Genomic DNA, 25,558 nt, shown 5'->3' with positions numbered 1-25,558 from the left:
ACAAGACAGCTACCTAGGTTTTCGGACGCAGCCATCGTAAGAAAGGAAGGAAGGAATGAAATTATATTAAGGAAGGAAGGAAGGAAGGAAGGAAGGAAGGAAGGAAGGAAGGAAGGAAGGAAGTTTAATTAAGGAAGAAAGCTAGCAAAAATGGAAGGAAGGAAGGAAGTTATATTAAGGAAGGAGGGAAGGAAGAAAATTATATGAAGGAAGCAAGGAAGGAAGGAAGGAAATTGTATTAAGGAAGGAAGCAAGGAAGGATGGAAGGAAGGAAAATGAAATTAAGGAAGGAAGGAAGGAAGGAAGGAAGGAAGGAAGGAAGGAAGGAAGGAAGGAAGGAAGGAAGGAAGGAAGGAAGGAAGGAAGGAAAATGAAATTAAGGAAGGAAGTTATATTAAGGAAGGAATGAAGGAAAATGAAATTAAGGCAGGGAGGAAGGAAAGAGGAAAGGAAGGAAATGGGAAGGAAGAGCATAGAAAGGAGGAAAGGGAGGAAAAAAGGAAAAGGGACAGAAGGAAGTAAAGAAATTAGGAAGGAAGTCAAAAAGAAAAAATCAGGAAGTGGTAAAAGGAAAGTGAAAAAGGAAGAGTGGAGTAGTGTTATTTTAATATGTTTTATATACTAGGATAGTTATTTGAATTAGCTTTTTCTTCCTTCCTTCCTTAAAGAGGATTCAAAATAGGAAAAAAAAGGAAGTAAATAAAGAGAAAGGAAGAGTTTGTGGTCAAATGTGTTCTGTCTGGACTCAGGGGTCAGTTTCTGGAGTACGGCAGTGATGGAGTGGCCATGACGCAGCCTCGCGAGTGGAAGAAGTATGATTTCCATTATGACAACGTCCTGTGGGCCTTTCTTACCTTGTTCACTGTCTCTACAGGAGAGGGCTGGCCAACGTGAGTCTTCCTCCACACACACACACACACACTAATCTTTTTCTGCTTTTACTCTATTCTGATTAAGTTTCTCTTCTTGCTCAACTAACTCTGGTGTAATCTGTGTTCCTTACCAGTCTCTGCTACTTTTAATTCCATAGAAAAACACATACTTGGTTAAGAGAAACTCAAAGCACTGCATCAAGAAAATCCAGAAAGTTTTTCATATTCACTTAAATCCCTCTGTAACATTTAAGAGCTGTCTCTGGCACTCTGAGTTTTTCATGGACGGGGACATGTAATCTTAACCACTTCATCTATCTGCGATGGACAAAATCCCTACCTTTTTTTTCATTCAAGAAGTTGTTTCACTTAGATATACGTCACAAAAGGGAAGAAAAGATGTCCAAAATTTCCATTTCATGCCAACTTTACTTTACTTTAAAACAAAATTATAATAATTCCAAATCTTTTAATTATTCTATACATATCTCATTTTAACCTTGATGCATGTGATTTTCTTGCTGTCATTCTCCCTATGGTTCTCTAGAGTGCTGAAACATTCTGTAGATGCCACATATGAAGACCAGGGTCCCAGTCCGGGTTACCGCATGGAAACTTCTATCTTCTATGTGGTCTACTTCATCGTCTTCCCCTTCTTCTTTGTCAACATCTTTGTGGCTTTGATCATCATCACGTTCCAGGAGCAGGGAGATAAAGCCATGTCAGAGTGCAGCTTGGAAAAGAACGAGGTAGGATGGGGCAGTTGGAGACCTGCATAGTCAGTTAAAATCAACTGTGAAAGGATGAGTAGATGGGATGACTGTAAACTGTAGGCACCAATCAGTGTTGCTTAAAATAGAGTTTCATTATGTATGCAAATACAAGGGCAAAGTCTTGTTCTATACATGCACGGACAGTTGTGAGATGCCTGGAAGAAAAGCATTCTTAAAGGGTTAGTTCACCCAAAAATGAAAATTCTGTCATTAATTACTCACCCTCATGTCGTTCTACACCCGTAAGACCTTCATTCATCGTCGGAACACAAATTAAGATATTTTGATGAAATCCAATGGCTCAGTGAGGCCTCTAAAGACAGCAGTGCCACTAAACTTCTCAAGATCCAGAAAGGTACTCAAAACATATTTAAATCAGTTCATGTGAGTACAGTGGTTCAACCTTAATATTATAAAGCGACGAGAATACTTATTGTGCGCCAAAATCACTGCTGAAATCATGTGACTGTGGCGCTCCAAATCACTGATTCGAAACAAAAGTTCCATGAAGCTGTAGCGAATTAACTCAAAGGGGAAATATTAATAATTATTCATAACTCATTATGATTATTAATTATGATTAATTATGAATATGCAAATACGTTAATCAGATTAACTGGACATAGCTACATTAAAATTAATATTACAATCAGTTAACCTGTTCGTCCAGTGAACGCTCAGTGTTGATTGTTTATTAATTCTAAGAAATGTTAATTTCCAAGTTATGGAAAAATAATATTTCTTATTGTACTGTACTACTCAGAGCAGGTAGTCCGGATCTATCACTTAAGCGGCAATTCATTAGCAGACGGAGTCAGAACCAAACATGTCCTGTGCACAATCTTTATTAACTAACTCACAAACACATAACTAAACTAACAAACACGTAACATAACATACACAAAGGGTCACACACACATACACAAGTCAGAATGAGTAATGATAGAGTTGAACCGGAAGAGATGCTGTTACTAGAGCTACATGAAATGTCAAAGGCAATCTGGAAAGGAATCATCAGTTTCCTCAGCAATAGCAACGGTACATCTTACAAATTAATACTAAATTGCTATTTAGTGTTAAAATGTACGATACTTGCAAGGTGCCCTTAGGCTGAGGAGCATCGGCTCTGCCATCTGAGGAGAGGTCTTGAGGATTCAGCCCGGAGTTTTTATCAGTCTTGTCCATGTTGGATGAGGAGCACATGGCTTGTTTGTAGGCCGAGGCCTACAGGCCTTGCAGGCCTCGCCTAGGCCGGCTGCAAGGACAGTCCGTTCGGTCGTTCAGGAGCAAGGAGAAAGAGAGGGAGTGGCACTATCCACTGACTTTTAACCTCTGGTCAAAGCCAACCTCTTAGGAATGATGTGGGCCAATGAGGATGTTGTATTTCCGGGTGACATACACCTCCCCTTGTTGGGGCTTTTATGACCGATTAAGATTAAACTGGCTGAGATTTGAAGAAGGACTATTACAAGATCCTTGTAATACTTATGTGTTGCGCAGGTATGGACATACCGCATACACAAACATTCAAATCTTCCCACTGGGAACCCGTAGACACTAAACATGGCATGATTGAAGTTACCTTGCATGTCATACCACTTAAAAATCATAAAACATGTAAATACGATGAGTACAATACAACAACAGTAATAATGGATACCATTTCATGAGAAGGGTTCATTTATAGCACAGTCTGTCTATACATTAATGCCATAGAGTCTGTGTTCTGTGTGGAAAATGCAGGGAAGATGCAGATTTTCTGTGTCTCTACTCTGTTCTCCATGCGGCAACCACATTCCTCAGCGCAATAAACTTGTAACTGAAAATTTCCCGGGGGATGGGGACAGACTCCAGAGTGAGCTTAAACTATTGGTTAACTAACCAATAATTGTGTCTGATTTGCCTCAGTCATTACATAATTCCCCCCTTTCGCTCGTTGTTGTCTCTCTTATGACAACAGTGAGCGACGTTGAAGGTGCCGGAAGATCAGACACATCACTGGCACACAAGGCTGCAAGGCTGTGATGGGCCCTGGTTGTGTGTGTCTCTTGGAGTGGTGGTCGATTCATGGCGGTTGATGCAGACAGTCTGTAAGCTCAGGTCTCTGAGCTGGTGCTGCAGGAATCAAAGCATCCAGTGCCTTGACAGTGTGTCACCTGTCACTCTAAAGTCAGTTAGTGGGGGCAAGAGGTTTGCTGGTGGCGAAGATCAGCTCTTTGAGCTTGCTCAGCAGGTGTCGAGGTAGCAGGTGCCATGACAGTGTCATCTGTCGTTCGGACACCCGTGAAGCAGGTGGTTGCAGGAAGAAGTTATGGGAGTTGTAGTGTGAAGAGTGTTTCAGACTGACCTAGGGTTGATGACAGAAGCGTTTGTTACCTCTGCTCTCAGTCCGAGGGAGTCTGAAGTTTGCTGTGTCCCTCTGCTCTTGTGGCAGCGCCAACTTGAGCAGGTCTGAGTCTTGTGTGAGTGGCCAGAAGCTTGTGCTTCTGAGTACTTCTCAAGTAAGTACTGTTCAAGGGGCTCCTTACTAGCGTTAGGAGCTCCTACAGGTTCGATGCAGGCATGTCCGGTCACCCTTGTGCTACCTGCTGTTGGAGATCATGCGGTGTCAGCAGGAAGAGGATGTTTCCGTCCATGGCTTCTCCCTGTGGTAGGCCTGGGTCTGTCTGAATTAATCCTTCTCCTTCTGTAGCTTTAGAGGATTTCAGGAAACTAGCTGATAAGGTGTCAAGCAGAAGGTTTTGGCTCCCCCTCTGTACCTCTGTGCTTGGCTGGGGGAGGTTCTTCTGCTGCAGGCAAGAGAGTCTTAGTTCTCATTGGGCCATGTCAAGTTCATCTTTGGTGTTGTCCAGCTGCTGGGTCAGAGCTTCAGTCCCAGATCTGGACACATCACGTCTTCTCTGGCTGCCTTTTCCAGCTGCTCTCGTTGCGGAGCAGCTGTCAGAGCCGTTTGCAGTTCGTGGCTTTTCTTCTGTGTCTCTATTCTGTCAGGGTCCTTGTGTCTGTCCCGAGCCTCCATCTCTAGCTGGTCTATGTGGCTTTTAGCATGCATCAGCTCCTTGTGAGTCTCTGTGATCTGGAGTTTGAGGTTGTTCACCTCCTGTTTCAAAACAGTGAGGATGTGGGTCAGGAAGAAGTTGACTTCAGTCAGATCATTGTGACCATACCTCTGGTTTGAGTCATCTGCCTTTACTTCTCTTCCATCTTTGTCCAGTTGCTTTGGCTCTGGTGCTATAATTGATCAGCAGCACTGGTAAGGAGGGTGTTCCTCACGACACCTAGCCAGTCCTTTTGGTCTGCCATCTGGGCAGTTAGGCTGAGCATCTGCAACATTTAGGCATGCTTGTGGTGAGAGTAAGGGCAAGAGACTACTGCAAGATCAAACAGAATTTAGGGCTAAAGGCACAGTGAGCAGCCAGGTGTATAAAATACAGCTAGGTTCAACAAATGACTTAAGATGGTTCTTGTGGTCAAATTATTTCCTAGTATTTCTTACTGATGGCTCACGACAGGCTTGACCTCTGAACAAATAGGAAAGAAAAAGGAAGAGGAAGAGGAGAGCTTTCCTATTAGATTCTGCTTATTAGTGGTGCTCAAAATTATGCCCTAGTAATTGTTCAGATTACTTTGTAGCTGGCTCATAAAATTGAAGCAACAGTTGTAAATAAACAAAATCAAGAAGGAGAGTATGTCTAGTTGCTTGTGGTTATATTGGGAAATTAAACCACACCAGAAAAAAAAGGAAGACGTAAGTAAATCACAAAGATGAAAGAAATAATACTAGTAAAAATTAATCGCTGACTGCTATCATAATTAAAATCAATAAAAAGATTTAGTAAAAAGTGACTAAAACAGCAGAATAGGTTTAGATCAGTTCACACTGCATACACACAAGCTGTAGTTAAAGGCTTCACATAAATGATGCTAACCGCTAACTGTAGAAGCTATTAGTTAGCTTAGCCTGAGCGGAAGGGTTGCTAGGTGGGGTAAGCTTAGCCACCTAGCCTGGATTGTTTACACCATGGCATCACAAGGTGATGAGTTAGCACTTCCTGTGACAAGTCGTTGTCATGGGAACCAATGCACACCACAGCAATTCAAACAGTTCATGAAGACTGTCTGCTCATTTCAAACTAGTTACGTACAGAGTTAAAATGTGATGCTTATACTTTCAGATTTTCAAAAACTTGATATTACATTCAGTAAAATGCAAATATGTTTTGGCCTTTGCAAATTTTACTCATGTAAACTCTTCTCTCTACTTTAAACAACGTCTTGTACTTGTTTAAAGGGTAATTACACAGTTTGCTGTAAGTCAAAGCTTGTTTAAGCATATATAGTTAAGTCCGTCTGGTGCAGGTATACTGATATTCCTTTCAGCGAGTGAAACACAGTTTTGGTCAAGAGGTAGCTATGCTTGTAGATGCAGCCAAAGTTTAGATGAATGACACCAATCTTAACTATAAAAGGGGAGCATTACCCAAATCTACATTTATATAACACTGTACTGAGATTCATTCATCAGAAACAGGTTAAGCAATACTGCAATTGGTATTTCTCCCACCAACGCAGAATAATCAATTCTGGTACAGTTTACATGCTGCTGAGCTGAGATTTCTTCGTCAACACAGGCTTACGCTTTAATACTGAGATTAGGATTTCTTCGCTAAAATCAGATTAACTTTACACTGATACCATTTGAACATATGCTAAAATGTCTTAAGACTCTTTCTGTTACAGCAGAGGTGTCACTTCAAGCTATAGTTTTATCTGCACCTAACCAGCCAGCACCATCGATCTAAGCGTTGTCAAACGTCATGTCGGAATTATCAATTATTTAACACACTTTTAGTTGGACGATGGTTTAAGCGAGTGGCGTTAGGCCATGCTAGCTTAACCAGCTCAATCTAGTGTCATATTTCAAAATAGCTCGTCGTGGATGGTCATGAGCATTTGAGATTTATACATTCACACAAGGTTTCCTTCCACTCCTAATGCGGACTCCTGCATTTCTGCGACCACACATTTTCATCTACTTTAAAAGCTTTATGCCCTATGCTGACTAGGAACCTTTGTAGAAGCAATGTGGAAGGCACTGTGTTTGCAGTTCACAGTCACTGGGGTCTTAAGAACCCCTGCTGAGGGACCTTGTGTGTCAGGTCCCATGAGTTGCATTGTATGAGGGCAGGTTGTGCTGTCCAAAGAGGTGACTAACTGGTGTAGGAGGCAAAGGTCCTGTGGGTGTCCTCCATTCATTCCAGGTTTGTCTGAGTCTGTAGCAGTAACCCTGGGACTTTCAGATCTGCCTTGCCTGGAGTCGAGGGCAGCGCTCAATCTGCATTCAGACTTATGGGTCTGAGGAGTCCTTTATGCTGACTGGTTTCAGTTGCTAATAGTCTGATTGGAGGTTGACTGGCTGTTAAGTCAGAAATCGTGGTGATTCTGGTTAGATCAAGAACAGAGAGCCTGTCTCTGTGGGTCACGCCAGTCAGGGGCTTCGGGCAAAAAGGAAGGTCTCATAAGTTGGCATGAGCGCTGTGGTATCCTAGGCTGCAGGCTCTGGCCCCTCCCCCCTTTGTGAAGGGTTGGGGGAGCTCTTACTGCTGCTGCTGCGAAGTCCATCAGGTTGCAGGTTCCTTGTGTGGTCCATTTGTAGTTGTTCGGGCTGTTTCAGTTCTTTTCGGACCACAATGTGTTTGTCTCTCACGCTGCTGAATTGTGGAGTCAATGTTTGACTTTCAGTTCTGCATGCGGGTGGCCTTCAAGGGCCTTAGCTTTAGTGTCGCTTTAAATTCAAACAGTTCCTTACGTTCTTTAACTGGCAAAGTTCAACAGCTGTCAGAGCCTCCTGAGGACTGGTGACCTCCCTCAATTGCTCTGCTCTGTCATGGTTCTTGCATCTGTCCTGTGCCTTCTCATGCTGAGTGGGTTGGTTCTCTGTGGAACTCAGTGACTTGCAGTGTTCGTTCAATTACCTCCTGTTGGAAGCCCGTATGAGCATGGGCTAAGGAGAAATTGAAGCTCCTTTTGGCTCAGGTCAGGTGTCAAGTGTCTGCTGGTGCTGCCGATCTCGCTGTCCCTTGCTCTGCTGTTGCAGGTTTGTTGACTGCTTTAGCTGAAGGGCAACCATCACATTGTTCCGCTGGGTCTCCAGGGGTCCTGGATGGCAGGGCTGGATGTACTGGGCAGACAGGCACACTTATGGGGACATGAGAGAAAGAGATAGCACAGGCAAATGCAAGTTCGTACAGCTATGTGGGCCATGTAGGAAGTGGCTAGCTGAAGTGAAGGAAGCCAGCATGAGACTAAGTTGTTTAACTATCTTGGATGACAGCTGTAAGCGGTGTTTACTGATGACGGGGCTGGTACACGTCATTACTATTACTCAGAACACAGATGATTCCTTTCCAGAGATTATCACCATAAGGTAAATAAATAGAACAAACTGGTAGAGAGAGAGAGAGAGAAAAAAAATGAAATAAGAAAAGGGAAAGGAAGGAAAGAGATTTCTTAGCCATTTAGTCTTGCTAGGAGATATGGTTAAGCAGGTGTCACTGGTTCAAGTGATGACCTAATCTCTAGACAAACAGGGAAAGACCAGATGCCTTGAGGTCGAAAGGAGAAGAAACAACGGGAAGAGTTTCTAGTCCTTTCCGGAGCCAAAAGTGCACTGGAAGGTGACCGTACTTCATGTACTCAGTCAGCACTAAGGAGTGAGGAGGGGGAGCTGAGAGATAGGTGTTAGCGTAGTAATAACCTACAACTCATTATGCCTCATTAAGGAAACAACAGTTTCTAGAACTACTGTAATCCTATTAAAAAAAAAAAAAAAAAAGGGAAGAGGGTGATGGTAGAATAACACAAAAAGGGTAAAAACAGAAGGTCCTTTTAGCTCTAGGGAACCTAAAGAGAAGGTGAACACCTAAGTTGATTTAATTAAATGCTAAGTTTAATTAAAACCAACTTGGCTGAATAGAGATATTCAGACTGAAACCAAAAGGAAGTGAAGGAAATGACTTGTAGAGGAGGAATGAAGTTGGACAAAAATAGAATTAGAATTTCCTAATAGATTTAGAAATCTAAAAGGAAAGGTAAACAGACAAAATTGATTTAGTTAACTTTTCAAATTTAACCAAATTCAACTTGGCTGCATAGGGATAGTCAGGTGAACAAAGTATTTGCATGAAGTAGAACTAAGATAGAGAAATAGGGTTAGGAAAAAAAATGAATAGATAAATAAATAAAGAGTAAACTCAGAATTTCCTTGTAGCTTTAGGAGACAGGAAACTAAACAAATTGATTTAATTAAATTTTAAATTTAATTTAAATTCAACTTGACTGAATAGAGATACTCAGACTTGACGATGTGAGTGATGCCACGCACGCACACAGACACACACACACACAAATGGTTTAAACCAGAGATGGGTGCCTTTGAGGCGTGCCATGTGAAGCTTTGGAATTCAAGTGAATTGTTTGTCTTGCATCAGTGATTCGGAGCGTATGTCAAACTGCCACAGTCACGTGATTTCAGTAAACGAGGCTTTGTGATGCATCCTAGCAGTTTCAAAGTGTTTCAAGATGTCCATGGTTCATCTCTAAGTCCCATGAACCCATGTCTATACATGATTTGTACATGAAATGTGTCTAACACATTTAAATGACGCATTTGATAAAGGGAAGTGACGTATTGTCATGTTTTGTCTGATATAGTTCAGTTTTTATTAACAAGCACTACCGTTTACTGAAATATCATGTCTTGACAGAAACCTCATGTTTAAGGATATTAGATGATTCATTGATCACTTTTAATTGATTACAACTTAATAATAACCATTTGTGAATGGCTTATTAAAGATGTCTCGTATTCGTATATCTCTAGTATTCACTACGCTTACTGTTCTGACCCGCAAAGGGGCGTTTTGAGCGGTTCGAACAGTGAATCGTTTGTGACGCAATTGATTCATTTGATTCCGAGCTTCACAACGCTTTGTGTCCCCATCAACAGTTCAAATCAAAGTCCCTCCTAAAAGGGATCCCAAAGTCTATAAAGTCTTCGGCTTGAATGCTTCGCGCTCGTACGTGTCTAGGTGCTAGAAGGGTGCTAGCAGCTTTTAGTCGAGCTAAAGGGTTTTAACTTGTAGGGTATACGTGTAGGATTTCTATAGAGCTAGATTTGGCTACACAAGGTTTGTTGTTTGCACAACAGTCTGTGATGTGGGTGCTGTTATCAGACTTTCAGAGGTGTCTGCTCTCCACGCTCTGTTGTCATGCGTTGCCAGGAGACCAATGCCAGCCTGCAACATGATCAGAATAGAGCAGAATTCTAACCGTGCTGCAAGTCCGCATTGAGAACTCCAGTGTTGTCACGCATAACTCACAAATCACAACAACACATCACTTCACAGAGAGTGGCGAATTGCTAGTTAGCTAAGCTAGAATTTACACCACAAATTCATTGCGTGCGTTTCATATGTGCGGTCCAGCGCATTAATATGAATACGGTGACGTAACGAATAGTAAAAAGGCCTTTAATCGGTGAATGGGGAGTCTCGCCCAGAACACCCTTACAAACTCTGTAGTGAGATTTCTTCGTCACACAGGTAAATTTATGCTGCTTAATCTGGAATTCCGTCATCAGAAAAAGGCTTATGCGTTTACCGCTGAAAGTGGGGGTTTCTTCGCCCAAGTTCAGGTAAATTTATTCTAATACCCTTTGTATGCGCTGCTAATCTGCGATTCCGTCGTCAGAAAAGTCTTACGCTCGTTTAGCAACTGAAATTATGATTTCTTCGATAATTTCATGTTAGCTTCTTCGTGCCATTTAAATATGCATTATAGCATCGAGGAACGTTCTGCCGTTCAAGGGAATGCGCATTCAAGCCCTAGTTTTGCTGATTTTATCAGAAATTCGTATGTGCATGTATAAGATGTCAATAAAGATTATCAAAACACATGATTGATTACTGGTCCATCTGCAAACGATTGCTTAAAATGATGCCTTTCGTTCTCCACCAAATATGTAGCGAATTAACTCAAAGGGGAAATATTAATAATTATTCATAACTCATTATGATTATTAATTATGATTAATTATGAATATGCAAATACGTTAATCAGATTAACTGGACATAGCTACATTAAAATTAATATTACAATCAGTTAACCTGTTCGTCCAGTGAACGCTCAGTGTTGATTGTTTATTAATTCTATGAAATGTTAATTTCCAAGTTATGGAAAAATAATATTTCTTATTGTACTGTACTACTCAGAGCAGGTAGTCCGGATCTATCACTTAAGCGGCAATTCATTAGCAGACGGAGTCAGAACCAAACATGTCCTGTGCACAATCTTTATTAACTAACTCACAAACACATAACTAAACTAACAAACACGTAACATAACATACACAAAGGGTCACACACACATACACAAGTCAGAATGAGTAATGATAGAGTTGAACCAGAAGAGATGCTGTTACTAGAGCTACATGAAATGTCAAAGGCAATCTGGAAAGGAATCATCAGTTTCCTCAGCAATAGCAACGGTACATCTTACAAATTAATACTAAATTGCTATTTAGTGTTAAAATGTACGATACTTGCAAGGTGCCCTTAGGCTGAGGAGCATCGGCTCTGCCATCTGAGGAGAGGTCTTGAGGATTTAGCCCGGAGTTTTTATCAGTCTTGTCCATGTTGGATGAGGAGCACATGGCTCGTTTGTAGGCCGAGGCCTACAGGCCTTGCAGGCCTCGCCTAGGCCGGCCGCAAGGACAGTCCGTTCGGTTGTTCAGGAGCAAGGAGAAAGAGAGGGAATGGCACTATCCACTGACTTTTAACCTCTGGTCAAAGCCAACCTCTTAGGAATGATGTGGGCCAATGAGGATGTTGTATTTCCGGGTGACATACACCTCGCCTTGTTGGGGCTTTTATGACCGATTAAGATTAAACTGGCTGAGATTTGAAGAAGGACTATTACAAGATCCTTGTAATACTTATGTGTTGCGCAGGTATGGACATACCGCATACACAAACATTCAAATCTTCCCGCTGGGAACCCGTAGACACTAAACATGGCATGATTGAAGTTACCTTGCATGTCATACCACTTAAAAATCATAAAACATGTAAATACGATGAGTACAATACAACAACAGTAATAGTGGATACCATTTCATGAGAAGGGTTCATTTATAGCACAGTCTGTCTATACATTAATGCCATAGAGTCTGTGTTCTGTGTGGAAAATGCAGGGAAGATGCAGATTTTCTGTGTCCCTACTCTGTTCTCCATGCGGCAACCACATTCCTCAGCGCAATAAACTTGTAACTGAAAACTTCCCGGGGGATGGGGACAGACTCCAGAGTGAGCTTAAACTATTGGTTAACTAACCAATAATTGCGTCTGATTTGCCTCAGTCATTACAAAGCAGTGTTTTGAAATCGGCCATCACTAGATAATAGTTGAAAAGTCGTATTCTCATCGCTTTATAATATTAAGGTTGAACCACTGTAGTCACATGAACTGTTTTAAATATGTTTTGAGTACCTTTCTGGATCTTGAGAAGTTCAGTGGCATTGCTGTCTATAGAGGCCTCAATGAGCATTGGATTTCATCAAAAAGATCATAATTTGTGTTCCGGAGATGAACAAAGGCCTTACAGGTGTAGAAAGACATGAGAGTGAGTAATAAATTACATTATTTTCATTTTTGGGTGAACTAACCCTTTAAGAGAATTCCTCTCACCTGTGTGAGGCCAACGCACCTGTCTGTCTACATCTATACTACCTTGACTAAGCTCCTTTGACAAACACATGCTCTCACACACAAAGCACAGAATTTTACCCCAGGAGTAACTACCAGACCAGTCAGGCAGAACTCTTTCAACTCTCTGCCTCTGTTCTAAAACCTAAAAGCTGCATTGTTGCCTGCTGCCTACTAAGGCACAATTATTGAACCTCATAAATCACTGATCTGAAGCACTCTATATAGACATAGTTGGTACCCTGCTGGGAAAAAAATATGCTGAGCAGGCATTTAGCTGGGCAGCCAGATGTTCTCCTACCCTGATTAAAACAAAAATATGTTTTTAGCAGTACTGGATATACATATATACATATATTATATACATATATACATGTATACTACAGTTTGTGCAAATATTAAATACAATAAGAAAATATATAAAAAATAAATAAATTGTTAAATGGTTTTATTTATCGTGTTTAATAAGTTCTCATATACATTTTGGGGGGTAACATTTTAATTAAGGGTCCAATTCTCAATATTATCTAACTGCTTATTGGACATTTGACACTAGCACATTTTAATGCTTTATTCTGCATGAACATATTTTACATCGGTTAATCTTAGCAATACCTAAACTTAACAACTACCTTACTATTAATAAGCAGCAATTAGGAGTTTATTGATGCAAAAGTCAAAGTTAATAGTTAGTGAAAAGGATAGTTCACCCAAAAATGATGAACTGTAGGATAGTTCACCCATTTACTCAGCGTCAGGTTGTTCCAAACCCTGTCTTTTTTTCTGTTGAACACAAAGGAAGGTATTTGGAAGAAAGTTTGTAACCAGGCCACTTTGGGGCACCATTGACTTCCATAGTAGGAAAAAAATACTATGGAAGTCAATGGTGCCCCAGAACTGTTTGGTTTTCCACATTCTTTAAAACATCTTCCTTTGTGTTCAACAGAACAAAAAAAATGATTACAAGTTTGGAACAACTTGAGGATGAGTAAATGATGACAGAATTTTCATTTTTGGGTGAACTATCCCTTTAATAGTGAGAATTGGACACTAATCTAAAGTATGGCCTTTTTTTTTTTTTTCTTTCTTTTTTTTTTTTTTTTTTGTGAAGTCCTAATTTAGTTATAATATAATACTGTTTTGATCTGTTTGCTATTTGCAGCTTTTTTCATACTGTAATTTTTACTGAATTGTTATAAAATCCAATTAGGGTCAGTTTGACCGGCAAACATAATAATTATTAATTATAATAATAGTATATGAAACCCACAACAATTAAAAAAAAAAAAAAAAAAAAAAAAAACAGTTGTCCCCATTTTTTAATACTAGATAATTAATAGATAATAGAGTTTTCCATTGCATTTTGAAAATAGGAAATGTCCCCTACTTCCAAGATCTGGTCTCCCTAAAAAGTTTCTACATTGTAAAAAATAATTGTCGGTTTAACTTACAAACCCAATTCCAAAAAAGTTGAGACACTGTAGAAATTGTGAATAAAAAAGGAATGCAATAATTTACAAATCTCATAAACTTATATTTTTATTCACAATTGAATATAGATAACATATCAAAAGTAAGACATTTTGAAATGTCATGCCAAATATTGGCTCATTTTGGATTTCATGAGAGCTACACATTACAAAAAAGTTGGGACAGGTAGCAATAAGAGGCCAGAAAAGTTAAATGTACATATAAGGAACAGCTGGAGGACCAATTTGCAACTTATTAGTTCAATTGGCAACATGATTGGGTATAAAAAGAGCCTCTCAGAGTGGCAGTGTCTCTCAGAAGTCAAGATGGGCAGAGGATCACCAGTTCTCCCAATGCTGCAGCGAAAAATAGTGGAGCAACATCAGAAAGGAGTTTCTCAGAGAAAAACTGCAAAGTTTGAAGTTATCATCATCTACAGTGCATAATATCATCCAAAGATTCAGAGAATCTGGAGCAATCTCTGTGCGTAAGAGTCAAGGCCGGAAAACCATACTGGATGCCCGTGAACTTCGGGCCCTTAGACGGCACTGCATCACATACAGGAATGCTACTGTAATGGAAATCACAACATGGACTCAGGAATACTTCCAGAAAACATTGTCGGTGAACACAATCCACCGTGCCATTCGCCGATGCCGGATAAAACTCTATAGGTCATAAAAGAAGCCATATCTAAACATGATCCAGAAGTGCAGGCGTTTTCTCTGGGCCAAGGCTCATTTAAAATGGACTGTGGCAAAGTGGAAAACTGTTCTGTGGTCAGACGAATCAAAATTTGAAGTTCTTTTTGGAAAACTGGGATGCCATGTCATCCGGACTAAAGAGGACAAGGAAAACCCAAGTTGTTATCAGCGCTCATTTCAGAAGCCTGCATCTCTGATGGTATGGGGTTGCATGAGTGTGTGTGGCATGGGCAGCTTACACATCTGGAAAGGCACCATCAATGCTGAAAGGTATATCCAAGTTCTAGAACAACATATGCTCCCATCCAGACGCTGTCTCTTTCAGGGAAGACCTTGCATTTTCCAACATGACAATGCCAGACCACATACTGCATCAATTACAATATCATGGCTGCGTAGAAGAAGGATCCGGGTACTGAAATGGCCAGCCTGCAGTCCAGATCTTTCACTCATAGAAAACATTTGGCGCATCATAAAGAGGAAGATGCGACAAAGAAGACCTAAGACAGTTGAGTAACTAGAAGCCTGTATTAGACAAAAATGGGACAACATTCCTATTCCTAAACTTGAGCAACTTGTCTCCTCAGTCCCTAGACGTTTGCAGACTGTTAAAAAAGTGGTAAATATGGCCTTGTCCCACCTTTTTTGAGATGTGTTGATGCCATGAAATTTAAAATCAACTTATTTTTCCCTTAAAATGATACATTTTCTCAGTTTAAACATTTGATATGTCATCTATGTTGTATTCTGAATAAAATATTGAAATTTGAAACTTCCACATCATTGCATTCTGTTTTTATTCACAATTTGCACAGTGTCCCAACTTTTTTGGAATCGGGTTTGTATAAGTTACTTGGTTGCCTTGAAATTTTGAGTTCATTGAAATTAAAAATTTGAGTTAATACAATGAAGGGGATTGATTTAATCAACAGAAACTCAAGATATTAGGGTATCTGTGCTACATTAATTATCTAAGTTGATTTGACAAAAGAAAAAAAAAATCATGAAAATAGTTTTTTACAGTGAATATGGACTGGCGTATGGATTTTTTACCACTGAGCTCATTGCAGTGAATTCTGGGAGTGCGTCACTTGAATTTGGAAAAAAGGCTATCTTAAAAGGCAGCATGATTATGCGGCACTAGATTTTGTTTCTTCATTTTCCTTTTTCTTTCTGATTTCTTTATACAGTATTTGCCTCTGATCTGTATATTTTCTCAGAGGAAATATTAGTCTGTGTTTAAACATTCATCTGTGCTGTACTGTTACTCTGTTCTGATTTGTGCAGCTGGTTTGATGGTTGTCTGCAAGCACTCATTCGTTCACAGCCTTTCATTTGTTTGATGTAGAGAGCTCTGGGAATACCAATGCTGTTCTAATAATCAAACATGGAAAGATCAGGGTAGTTTTAAGCATGTAGACATTCATTTCAACATTTTGCTGAGGACTTCATGATGATATAAGTGTGCTTTGATTTCGTCAACAGCGAGCTTGTATTGACTTTGCCATCAACGCCAAACCTCTGACCCGCTACATGCCGCAGGACAAGCAGTCTTACCAGTACAAGATGTGGAAGTTTGTGGTATCCACTCCATTTGAGTACTCCATCCTGAGCATGATTGCCGTCAACACAGTAGTCCTCATGATGAAGGTAAAACATAAGTTGAAGGACTGCGAATGACGTAATCGAGTCAACCTCGCTACGCTCTCAAAATACTTAAATATTTGTATATGTATGCATATTTTGTGATTGAATTTAAAATGTATTTTTTTTTTATATAATCAGTATTTGTACAATGAGAAGTTTTATATTTTATATTTTATCATTTTTAATTTGATTATGTTGTGTGCAGTGCTTCATGGGAGTGTAGTTCTTTTCCTCACTAAAGCCATTAACTACACTGTTGTGCCTTTGTCTTTTTTTCTGATTTTTTACACTTTTTTGCTTTGTAATGTTATGATTCACCTCGTAGCTGGTTGGCTTTGTTCATGGCTTATAGCGCTTTAACAAATACTTTTTAAAAATCCCTATGGGAGAAATGAATGGAAAAAAATATGTGTAAATCCTCACAGGAACCTCAATTTTTGTGATATCAACTTCAAATTTGGAACACAACTTTTTCAGACATATGGCTTTGATTTTCTAGTAATCCAAATTATTTAGTAAAATATATATTTTGTATAATATAAAATGTTTAGTGCAGTATATTTACTTTAAACATAAACGTCCTCTTTAAAACTAGACCAACTTTAGGTCTGTATTCCACAGCATTCATGAATTACAACCATTTTCAGAGTGCATTTTTACCTCTTTACTGAAAAAGGGGGGTGACAGTTAACAGGTTAAAAAAAGGGAAATTTACCACCCGATGTTTATCTAGGATGCTTTTTTCTCTCTGTGGCCTGGCAGTAATACAGAAGACTGTCTAATTAAATTGAACAAAAAGCGGCTTTTTAGATTAAATCAGTGCATCCGAACATACAGGCATAATGCTTTTTTTCCCTTGGGAACGGTCTAGTGCAGCTCAGAGTTCATCAGTCAATTGTTCGTCTGGTAAGCTGCCAACAGGAAGTGCCCTTTATCTGTAAGTTAGTGTGTAAGGCATTGCCAAGGTTGATTGAGGTTCAGCAATGCTGATTATTGCATATGAAATGATGTTTGTGAATAGTCAGTTATGAATAAGTCATTTCTAATTTTGGAGACGTGAAAGCCTATTTTACAGGTCTTTTGAATATTTGAGTGAGTGCAGAGTCACTATCGCTGTATGTTTTTTCTTCCTCTGCAGTTCCATGATGCTCCTAAACCGTATGAGGACATGTTGAAGTGGCTGAACATCATCTTCACGGCTCTCTTTACACTGGAGTGCATTCTCAAGGTCATCGCCTTTGGCCCTCTGGTGAGAGTGGAGAGACTCCACTAATCTTTTATCATTACATTTTACAACGAAGGGCCAAAAATCAAACTTGATTGAGGTTGTGGGCTGAAAGTAAAAGTTGCATTATATAAAACTATTAAATGATTAGTTGACTTTCAAATGAAAATTACCCCAAGCTTTACTCACCCTCAAGCCATCCTAGGTGTATATGACTTTCTTCTTTCTGATGAACACAATCAAAGATATTTTAATAAATATACTGACACATCCGAGCTTCACAATGGCAGTGAACAGAGGTCACTAGTATGAGCTTAAGAAAGTGCTCCATCTAGATCCATCCATCATAAACATGTACTCCACACGGCTCCGGGGGGTTAATAAAGGCCTTCTGAACCAAAGCGATGCATTTGTGTAAAAAAAAATTAAAGGTGCCCTCGAATGAAAAATTGAATTTATCTTGGCATAGTCAAATAACAAGAGTTTAGTAAATGGAAATGACATACAGTGAGTCTCAAATACCATTGTTTCCTCCTTCTTGTATAAATCTAATTTGTTTAAAAGACCTCCGAAAAACAGGCGAATCTCAACATAACACCTACTGTTATGTAACAGTCGGGATCATTAATATGTACGCCCCCAATATTTGCATATGCCAATGCCAGCCCATGTTCCCAACATTATGAAAGGCATTAGACAAGGGCAGGCAGTAACGTCTGGATCTGTGCACAGGTGAATCAACAGACTAGGTAAACAAGCAAGGACAATAGCAAAAAATGGCTGACATGATCCATGATAACATGATATTTTTAGTGATATTTGTAAATTGTCTTTCTAAATGTTTTGTTAGCATGTTGCTAATGTACTGTTAAATGTGGTTAAAGTTACCATTGTTTCTTACTGTATACACGGAGACAAGAGCTGTCGCTATTTTCATTATTAAACACTTGCAGTCTGTATAATTCATAAACACAACTTCATTCTTTATAAATCTCTCCAACAGTGTAGCATTAGCCGTAAGCCACGGATCATGGCCTCAAACTCATTCAGAATCAATGTAAACAATATAACAGTATACAATACTCACATAATCCGACGCATGCATGCCGCATACATAACGAACACTTTGTAAAGATCCATTTGAGGGTTATATTAGCTTTGTAAACTTTGTTTATGCACTGTTCAAGGCAAGCGCAATCTTCGTGGGCGTGGAGCAGGAGAATTAAAGGGGCAGTAGCCCTGAATCGGCTCATTTATAATGATGCCCCAAAATAGGCAGTTAAAAAAATGAATTAAAAAAAATCTATGGGGTATTTTGAGCTGAAACTTCACAGACACATTCAGGGGACACCTTAGACTTATATTACATCTTTTTACAAAAAGTTCTAGGGCACCTTTAAGTAAAATATCTAGCTAATATTAAAGTTATGAAACACTTTCTTCAGCTCATACTAGTGACCCCTGTTCACTGCCATTATAAAGTTTGGATGCGTCAGGATATTTATTAATATTTCTCCAATTGTTTTCATCAGAAAGAAAAGCGTCTTATACACCTAGGATGGCTTGAGGGTGAGTAAAGCTTGGGCTAATTTTCATTTGAAAGTGAACTAATCCTTTAACTAACTAATAACAACGACTTTTGTCTCAATAAACTCCTAATTACTGCTTATTAATAGTTAGTAAGGCAGTTGTTAAGTTTAGGTATAGGGTAGGACTAAGGGTTTTAAGTTTTGTTTATACTCTCATTCTCAGTCAGATGGGGCACACAGTGGGCGTGTTAAACAGTTGTGTTAGATCGCTTTGAATTGTGACTCGTTGTAAATTAAGCTACTGTAGGTTCAGAGAAATGAAAACGGTTATGCTAATATGTTATCTAGAATTATTCAGTGCCCACAGTAACAATATTATGCATATTAATTGCTACTATAAACAGTATTACAGAATAAACGGCACACATCTACTTCAACGGCAGGTTTTTTATATTTTTCCCCTCATGACATCCCTCATAAAAATGAGCATTTATGAGCATTTAAACTTAAAATAGGCAAATAGAGCAATTCTCGGCCAGAATAAACTGCAAGGCTTTGATCCAAAACTGAGAGGAACTGAAAAAAAGTGAGAATAAAGCTGTGCTCTGTTGGTTGATTGACTAGCCTGCAAGGCCATCAGAACTGTGAAATGAGCGAGAGGCTAATGACGGCCCTGTGGGTGAGAAGAATGTGTAAGTATGAGTATGGCTGAGTGTACAGTATGAGCGATGCATCATACATTTCTCTTCAGTGACGGCTGGTCTGACCTGCAGCAGGAGGTCTCATCTCAAGCTCCATTTCCATTTATGAGGCTCGTTTATTAAGAAGCTTTTGTGGTGCGTGACGCTTGCGTTTACCTCCACCTGTTCGGAGCCCAGGGTTGATGAATGGGTCTTGCTCATGTTGTTCAGTCCGGGATCCATGTCTAGCAGCAGTTGACTAATCTTTGCGGCGTTCAGGAGAGACATGGACCCAAGGCTAAGACACCTGACAGACCGTCCTGCCTTGAAAGATCTATTTCACAACTCACCAGATTGCCTGTTTTTGTGTGCCACATTTTCCTCACTAGAATAGTAAAAGCTTTTTACGAAAGCGTTTTTACAAGTGAAATCAGTCCATACTTAAGCTAAATTGAAAACTAAAATGCCCAAAGATGTCTCTAAGGATTAGGAATAAGTGTAGTTTTAAAGTGGGGTAAGTATAAATGATTCAATCACAAAATTTAAATCTAGCTGTTTTCACATCTACTACCTACTGTTACGGGTGGCTGGTAGAGAGATGAGGCAGATACGGATTTCCACGATAATAGAGACTTTACTTCAAACAATGGCAATGAACAACAGACAGACACCTTAACAAAACAGAGAACGGACGAGGAGTGAAGGGAGTGAGTGCAATATATGGGGAGTGCTGACAATAGAGTCCAGGTGCAGGTGATGAGTGACGATGAGGAGCAGACGAGGGAAGTGAGTGCAGGTGTGGAGAACAGGAGGATTCTGGGAAATGGAGTCCAGGGAAACAAGGGATCTGTAACAGTACCTCCCCCTCCCGGTAGGCGCGTCCTCGCGCCGTAGATGTAACAACCGGGAGGGGGGCGGGCGCCCTGGAGACCTCAAACCGGAGCAGGGGAAGGAGTAAACTGGAGTGGAGGTCTCCAGGGCAGGTCCAAAAACCATGGCGGGTCAGGAGCCGTGGGCAGCCATGGGGGGTCAGGAGCCGTGGGCAGCCATGGCGGGTCAGGAGCCGTGGGCAGCCATGGCGGGTCAGGGGTTGAAGGCAGCCATGGCGGGTCAGGAGCCGAAGGCAGCCATGGCGGGTCAGGAGCCGAAGGCAGCCATGGCGGGTCAGGAGCCGAAGGCAGCCATGGCGGGTCAGGTGCAGCGGGCAGCCATGGCGGGTCAGGTGCAGCGGGCAGACATGCAGCGGGCATACATGGCGGGTCAGGTGCAGCGGGCAGCCATGGCGGGTCAGGTGCAGCGGGCAGCCATGGCGGGTCAGGAGCCGAAGCCTTCGAGGCGTTGAGCCCAGGCGTCGCTGAAGGACTGGCGGGTGATGGCGGAACCGAAGGCTCCGCCGACCGAAGCGCAGCCGGGGCTCCAGAAGGCCGCAGTGAAAGCAGAAGGACAGCCAACAAAACGAACACCGGGGGGAGTGAGGAAGCCAACTGAATCCGAGGGACGGAGTGACGGAGCGGAGACGGAGGAGTGAAGTCCAGAGGGGAGGGCAGGCTGATGAATGACCAAGGTGTGAGTGGAGGCAGGATGGAGACTGGTGAAGCTGGAGGACTGATGGGCAACGGTGGAGCAGAGGGAGGTTGGAGCCGGGGTGAAGGTAATCGCCCAGAGGTCCGAGGTGGAGATCTGGGCGAGGGGGCTTGAGGTGGAGGTGCAGTATAGACATGACTTGGAGGAGGCGGGAGAGGGAGGCAGGGAGGGAAAACAGTCTTTGGGCTGGAGAGTTCAATCACAGAGACCATACTAGGAGCGGCTGGCACGGCGGCGGCGGCTGGAGCGGCAGGCTCGGCGGCGGCGGCTGGAGCGACTGGCTCGGCGGCGGCGCTGGAGCTGAGGGCTCGGCGGCGGCGGCTGGAGCTGAGGGCTCGTAGGCGGCGGAGACTGGAGAACTTTGCTCGGCGGCGGAGACTGGAGAACTTTGCTCGGCGGCGGAGACTGGAGAACTTTGCTCGGCGGCGGAGACTGGAGAACTTTGCTCGGCGGCGGAGACTGGAGAACTTGGCTCGGAGGCGGAGACTGGAGAACTTTGCTCGGCGGCGGAGACTGGAGAACTTTGCTCGGGCGGCGGAGACTGAGAACTTTGCTCGGCGGCGGAGACGGGAGAACTTTGCTCGGCGGCGGAGACTGGAGAACTTTGCTCGGCGGCGGAGACTGGAGAACTTTGCTCGGCGGCGGAGACTGGAGAACTTTGCTCGGCGGCGGAGACTGGAGAACTTTGCTCGGCGGCGGAGACTGGAGAACTTTGCTCGGCGGCGGAGACTGGAGAACTTTGCTCGGCGGCGGAGACTGGAGAACTTGGCTCGGAGGAGACTGGAGAACTTGGCTCGGAGGAGACTGGAGAACTTGGCTCGGAGGAGACTGGAGAACTTGGCTCGGAGGAGACTGGGGTTGAGGGCCACTTCATCCCCTCAAATACAATTAAAATCCCCACAGGCACTGGAGCTGGCTCTGTGGGGATTGGAGCTGGCTCTGGAGATACTGGAGCTGGCTCTGGAGATCCTGGAGCTGGCTCTGGAGATACTGGAGCTGGCTCTGGAGATACTGGAGCTGGCTCTGGAGATACTGGAGCGGGCTCTGGAGATACTGGAGCGGGCTCTGGAGATACTGGAGCGGGCTCTGGAGATACTGGAGCGGGCTCTGGAGATACTGGAGCGGGCTCTGGAGATACTGGAGCGGGCTCTGGAGATACTGGAGCGGGCTCTGGAGATACTGGAGCGGGCTCTGGAGACATTGGGGCCGCTTTCTTCCTCCTCCTCCGCTTACTGGGCCCAGTAGCGGAATATGGGTCCAGCCTGGGGCAGGCAGGGAGTTCGCTGGAGCGGTATGCGGAGGAAGCCGGAGGTTGACTGACTGGCCCGGCCAACCGTGTTTCTGGATGGACCGGACGACAACACTGATCCTGAACCTCTTTCACTAAGAATTTGGAGCCATTCAACCACAAAATTAAATTGATAGTTTCGCTTAAGGAGAAACAAAAAACAGGTTCATCAAAACGGATAGTGTCGTCATCCAATCCATCCAAAAACAGGGAGATCAACTGAGCGTCGGGCCAGTTAGACAAGTAAGCAAGTTCAACGAACTCCTCCACATACCTCTCCAGCGAACGTCCTACCTGCAGGAGCCCGATAATGCGTTCGCTGGCTGTTAGGGTGAGAGGCGATGGAGGAGCTGGATCCAGGGAGCTGGGGAAAGTCTCCATTTTTTTTTCGTGGAAAATCCGGTCGGTATAGGTCCGTTCTTCTGTTACGGGTGGCTGGTAGAGAGATGAGGCAGATACGGATTTCCACGATAATAGAGACTTTACTTCAAACAATGGCAATGAACAACAGACAGACACCTTAACAAAACAGAGAACGGACGAGGAGTGAAGGGAGTGAGTGCAATATATGGGGAGTGCTGACAATAGAGTCCAGGTGCAGGTGATGAGTGACGATGAGGAGCAGACGAGGGAAGTGAGTGCAGGTGTGGAGAACAGGAGGATTCTGGGAAATGGAGTCCAGGGAAACAAGGGATCTGTAACACCTACATCAACACCTGCCTTTAACACAACATCATAACTGAAATCAAACCTCAAAAAGGACTTGTTTTTGAACTCTTTTATTGCAGAAACTCCACATGGCACTTAAATAACACTCCTTATAGGAGATTTGTCTCATTCAACTGATTCCAACAGAGTTTGATATTAGCGTGTTGCATATTTTTCTCTATGTTTGCAGAACTACCTGAAGGAGGCGTGGAACATTTTTGACTTTGTTACTGTGCTGGGGAGCATCACAGACATTCTGGTTACTGAGATCAAGGTGAGTCATCAAAGAAGCACATCAAAGCTTTTGAGAACCAAAATTCAAAGGTATTTAAAAAATAAAATCATTTTAAATTTCAACACATATGATAGATGTTATAAATTATGTATCTTTCTGCAGTAGAAGTTCTAGATGAGAAGCTCTTGAAGCTTAACTTTATGTCTCTGTGAGCTTTCAGCGTTTATTTTTTGTGTCGCACTTGTGTTGCACTTTTAGTCTGCTTTCAGTGTGTCTTAAAATTGTGTTAACATTGTGTGGACAGGGTTCCATTGAAAACCTTGAACTATTAGAAAATTTGAAAATTGTCAAAAGTCATGGATTTTCAAAAATCTTTCAAAAATATATATATAAATTAGACGGTATGCACAGGTAAATATAATATATTGTAAATCAAAAATGGGAACTTTCAAACCACATTTAGCTGATTTGCTAACATCTGCCCATGCAACATTTGTACTAGATGACTTCAAATGAATTTGCTTAAGACCTCGATTAACTCTTAATCATTCAACCTGTTATAAGACCAAATCATCTGCTGAAGATGACAATCCAGAGATCTCCCCCAATGACTGTTGACAGCTGCGTCTCTGCATGTTGGAGACGGACTCCAGCCTCTCCTAACGATTTCACTGTGACTCTTGTTTTCATGCTTAATCTCTGTTGGCACCTGTCCCCTTCCTTTCCCCAATGGACTACACAGACGGTAAGTGGCTTTATCGCTCCTGCACTGCCTGTCTTCGTCCAAACCTCTTCTCCTGTCAAACATCTTTATGCAAATTTTGAATGCTCACCTTTATACCTGCTGAGATCAGGCTTGACTATTGTCAAATTTGTTCAATCCAGCATCAAGCTAAGATGTAAAGGGTGAGGGGGATTTATAAGGTCTATTCACAGTAGCCATGTTTCCATTCACCTATTTTTATGGGCATTTTGGAATATCACATAAAAACACTGGAGTGAAAAATGTGCATACATTTTTTTTTTTTTTCATCCAATAAGTAGGCAAGCATAAACTAAGAGGAAAACACATTTACCAAATAAATTTCTTGATTTACTGTAAAAAAAATCTCATGTGACTTTGCCTTGACAGTGGATGTGACTGGATAACTGGACTAAGCAGATCAGTTTAAATGCACAGCATTTCAAATATTGGTTTAGTTATTCTGAAATGCCTGAGCCAAAGTCTGTCATCAAAATAAATTGGTATAATGACCTCCCAGAACTGTCTCACTTGATTGTGTTCACAAACACATCCGAACACAAGATAACATGACAATGTTTATTGCGTTTTGTCTGCACGCTCTGGAAACGGTGCATTATTCGCAGATGTTTTATGCGATATTCCAATTTAGCGCATAAAATTATAAAATTCTGTAAGTTGGATGGAAACATGGCTAATGATGAATAGATTTTCCCTATTTTTACCCCTTTTCAAGTATTGAAAGAGTAGGGATGGGTGGTATATACATGGGCAATATATACTGTGAAGTTCTATATTTAAATTGTCCTTGTTTTTTCGTTGGTTTGTGTCCAATAAAAAGAAAAAAATAATAAACTCAAATTAAAATATACTAAAAAAAAAAATAATAAATAAAAATATCTATAATTTGTGAAGTATTGTTGATTTTATAATACTGTGATATAAGATTTTGGTCATATCACCCATCCCTAATAGATAAAAGCATGTTCATGCAAGATTATTCATGCATCATAACCAGACTATCAACAACATTGTCCTGCATGAGACTAACTAGCCTTAATACCTTATCAATAACAGATCTAATAGAGGCTATTGCTGACACGCTGACTGACTGAGGATGCGTTTTCGTCTCGGGTTGAGATACAGCGCCAGTGATGCGCCTCTGATCTTTCTTTCTTTCTTGTATCCAGGATAAGAAGATTAATCTGAGTTTCCTGAGACTCTTCCGGGCCGCTCGTCTCATTAAACTCCTCCGGCAGGGCTACACCATTCGTATCCTGCTCTGGACCTTCGTTCAGTCATTTAAGGTCAGACCTTAACCTTTGACTTTACTCTGAC

At 41.6% G+C, this 25,558-nt stretch overlaps 1 protein-coding gene across 1 annotated transcript in view; it reads left to right on the top strand.

Moving 5' to 3' along the window:
• cacna1bb (calcium channel, voltage-dependent, N type, alpha 1B subunit, b) overlaps positions 1-25,558 on the top strand; it is a 194,733-nt gene that overhangs the window by 145,070 nt on the left and 24,105 nt on the right. The window contains exons 31-36 of the mRNA XM_067376885.1: positions 750-890; positions 1,420-1,621; positions 16,068-16,232; positions 17,368-17,478; positions 23,434-23,517; positions 25,411-25,527. Coding sequence (XP_067232986.1) covers positions 750-890; positions 1,420-1,621; positions 16,068-16,232; positions 17,368-17,478; positions 23,434-23,517; positions 25,411-25,527 — 820 coding nt within the window. The remainder of the gene's footprint in view (positions 1-749; positions 891-1,419; positions 1,622-16,067; positions 16,233-17,367; positions 17,479-23,433; positions 23,518-25,410; positions 25,528-25,558) is intronic.

Source organism: Chanodichthys erythropterus, chromosome 22 (genome assembly GCF_024489055.1).
Source record: "Chanodichthys erythropterus isolate Z2021 chromosome 22, ASM2448905v1, whole genome shotgun sequence".
Classification (NCBI taxonomy): Eukaryota; Metazoa; Chordata; class Actinopteri; order Cypriniformes; family Xenocyprididae; genus Chanodichthys; species Chanodichthys erythropterus.
Note: the sequence above shows the minus strand (reverse complement) of the source record. Positions and strands in the feature narration are given on the sequence as shown.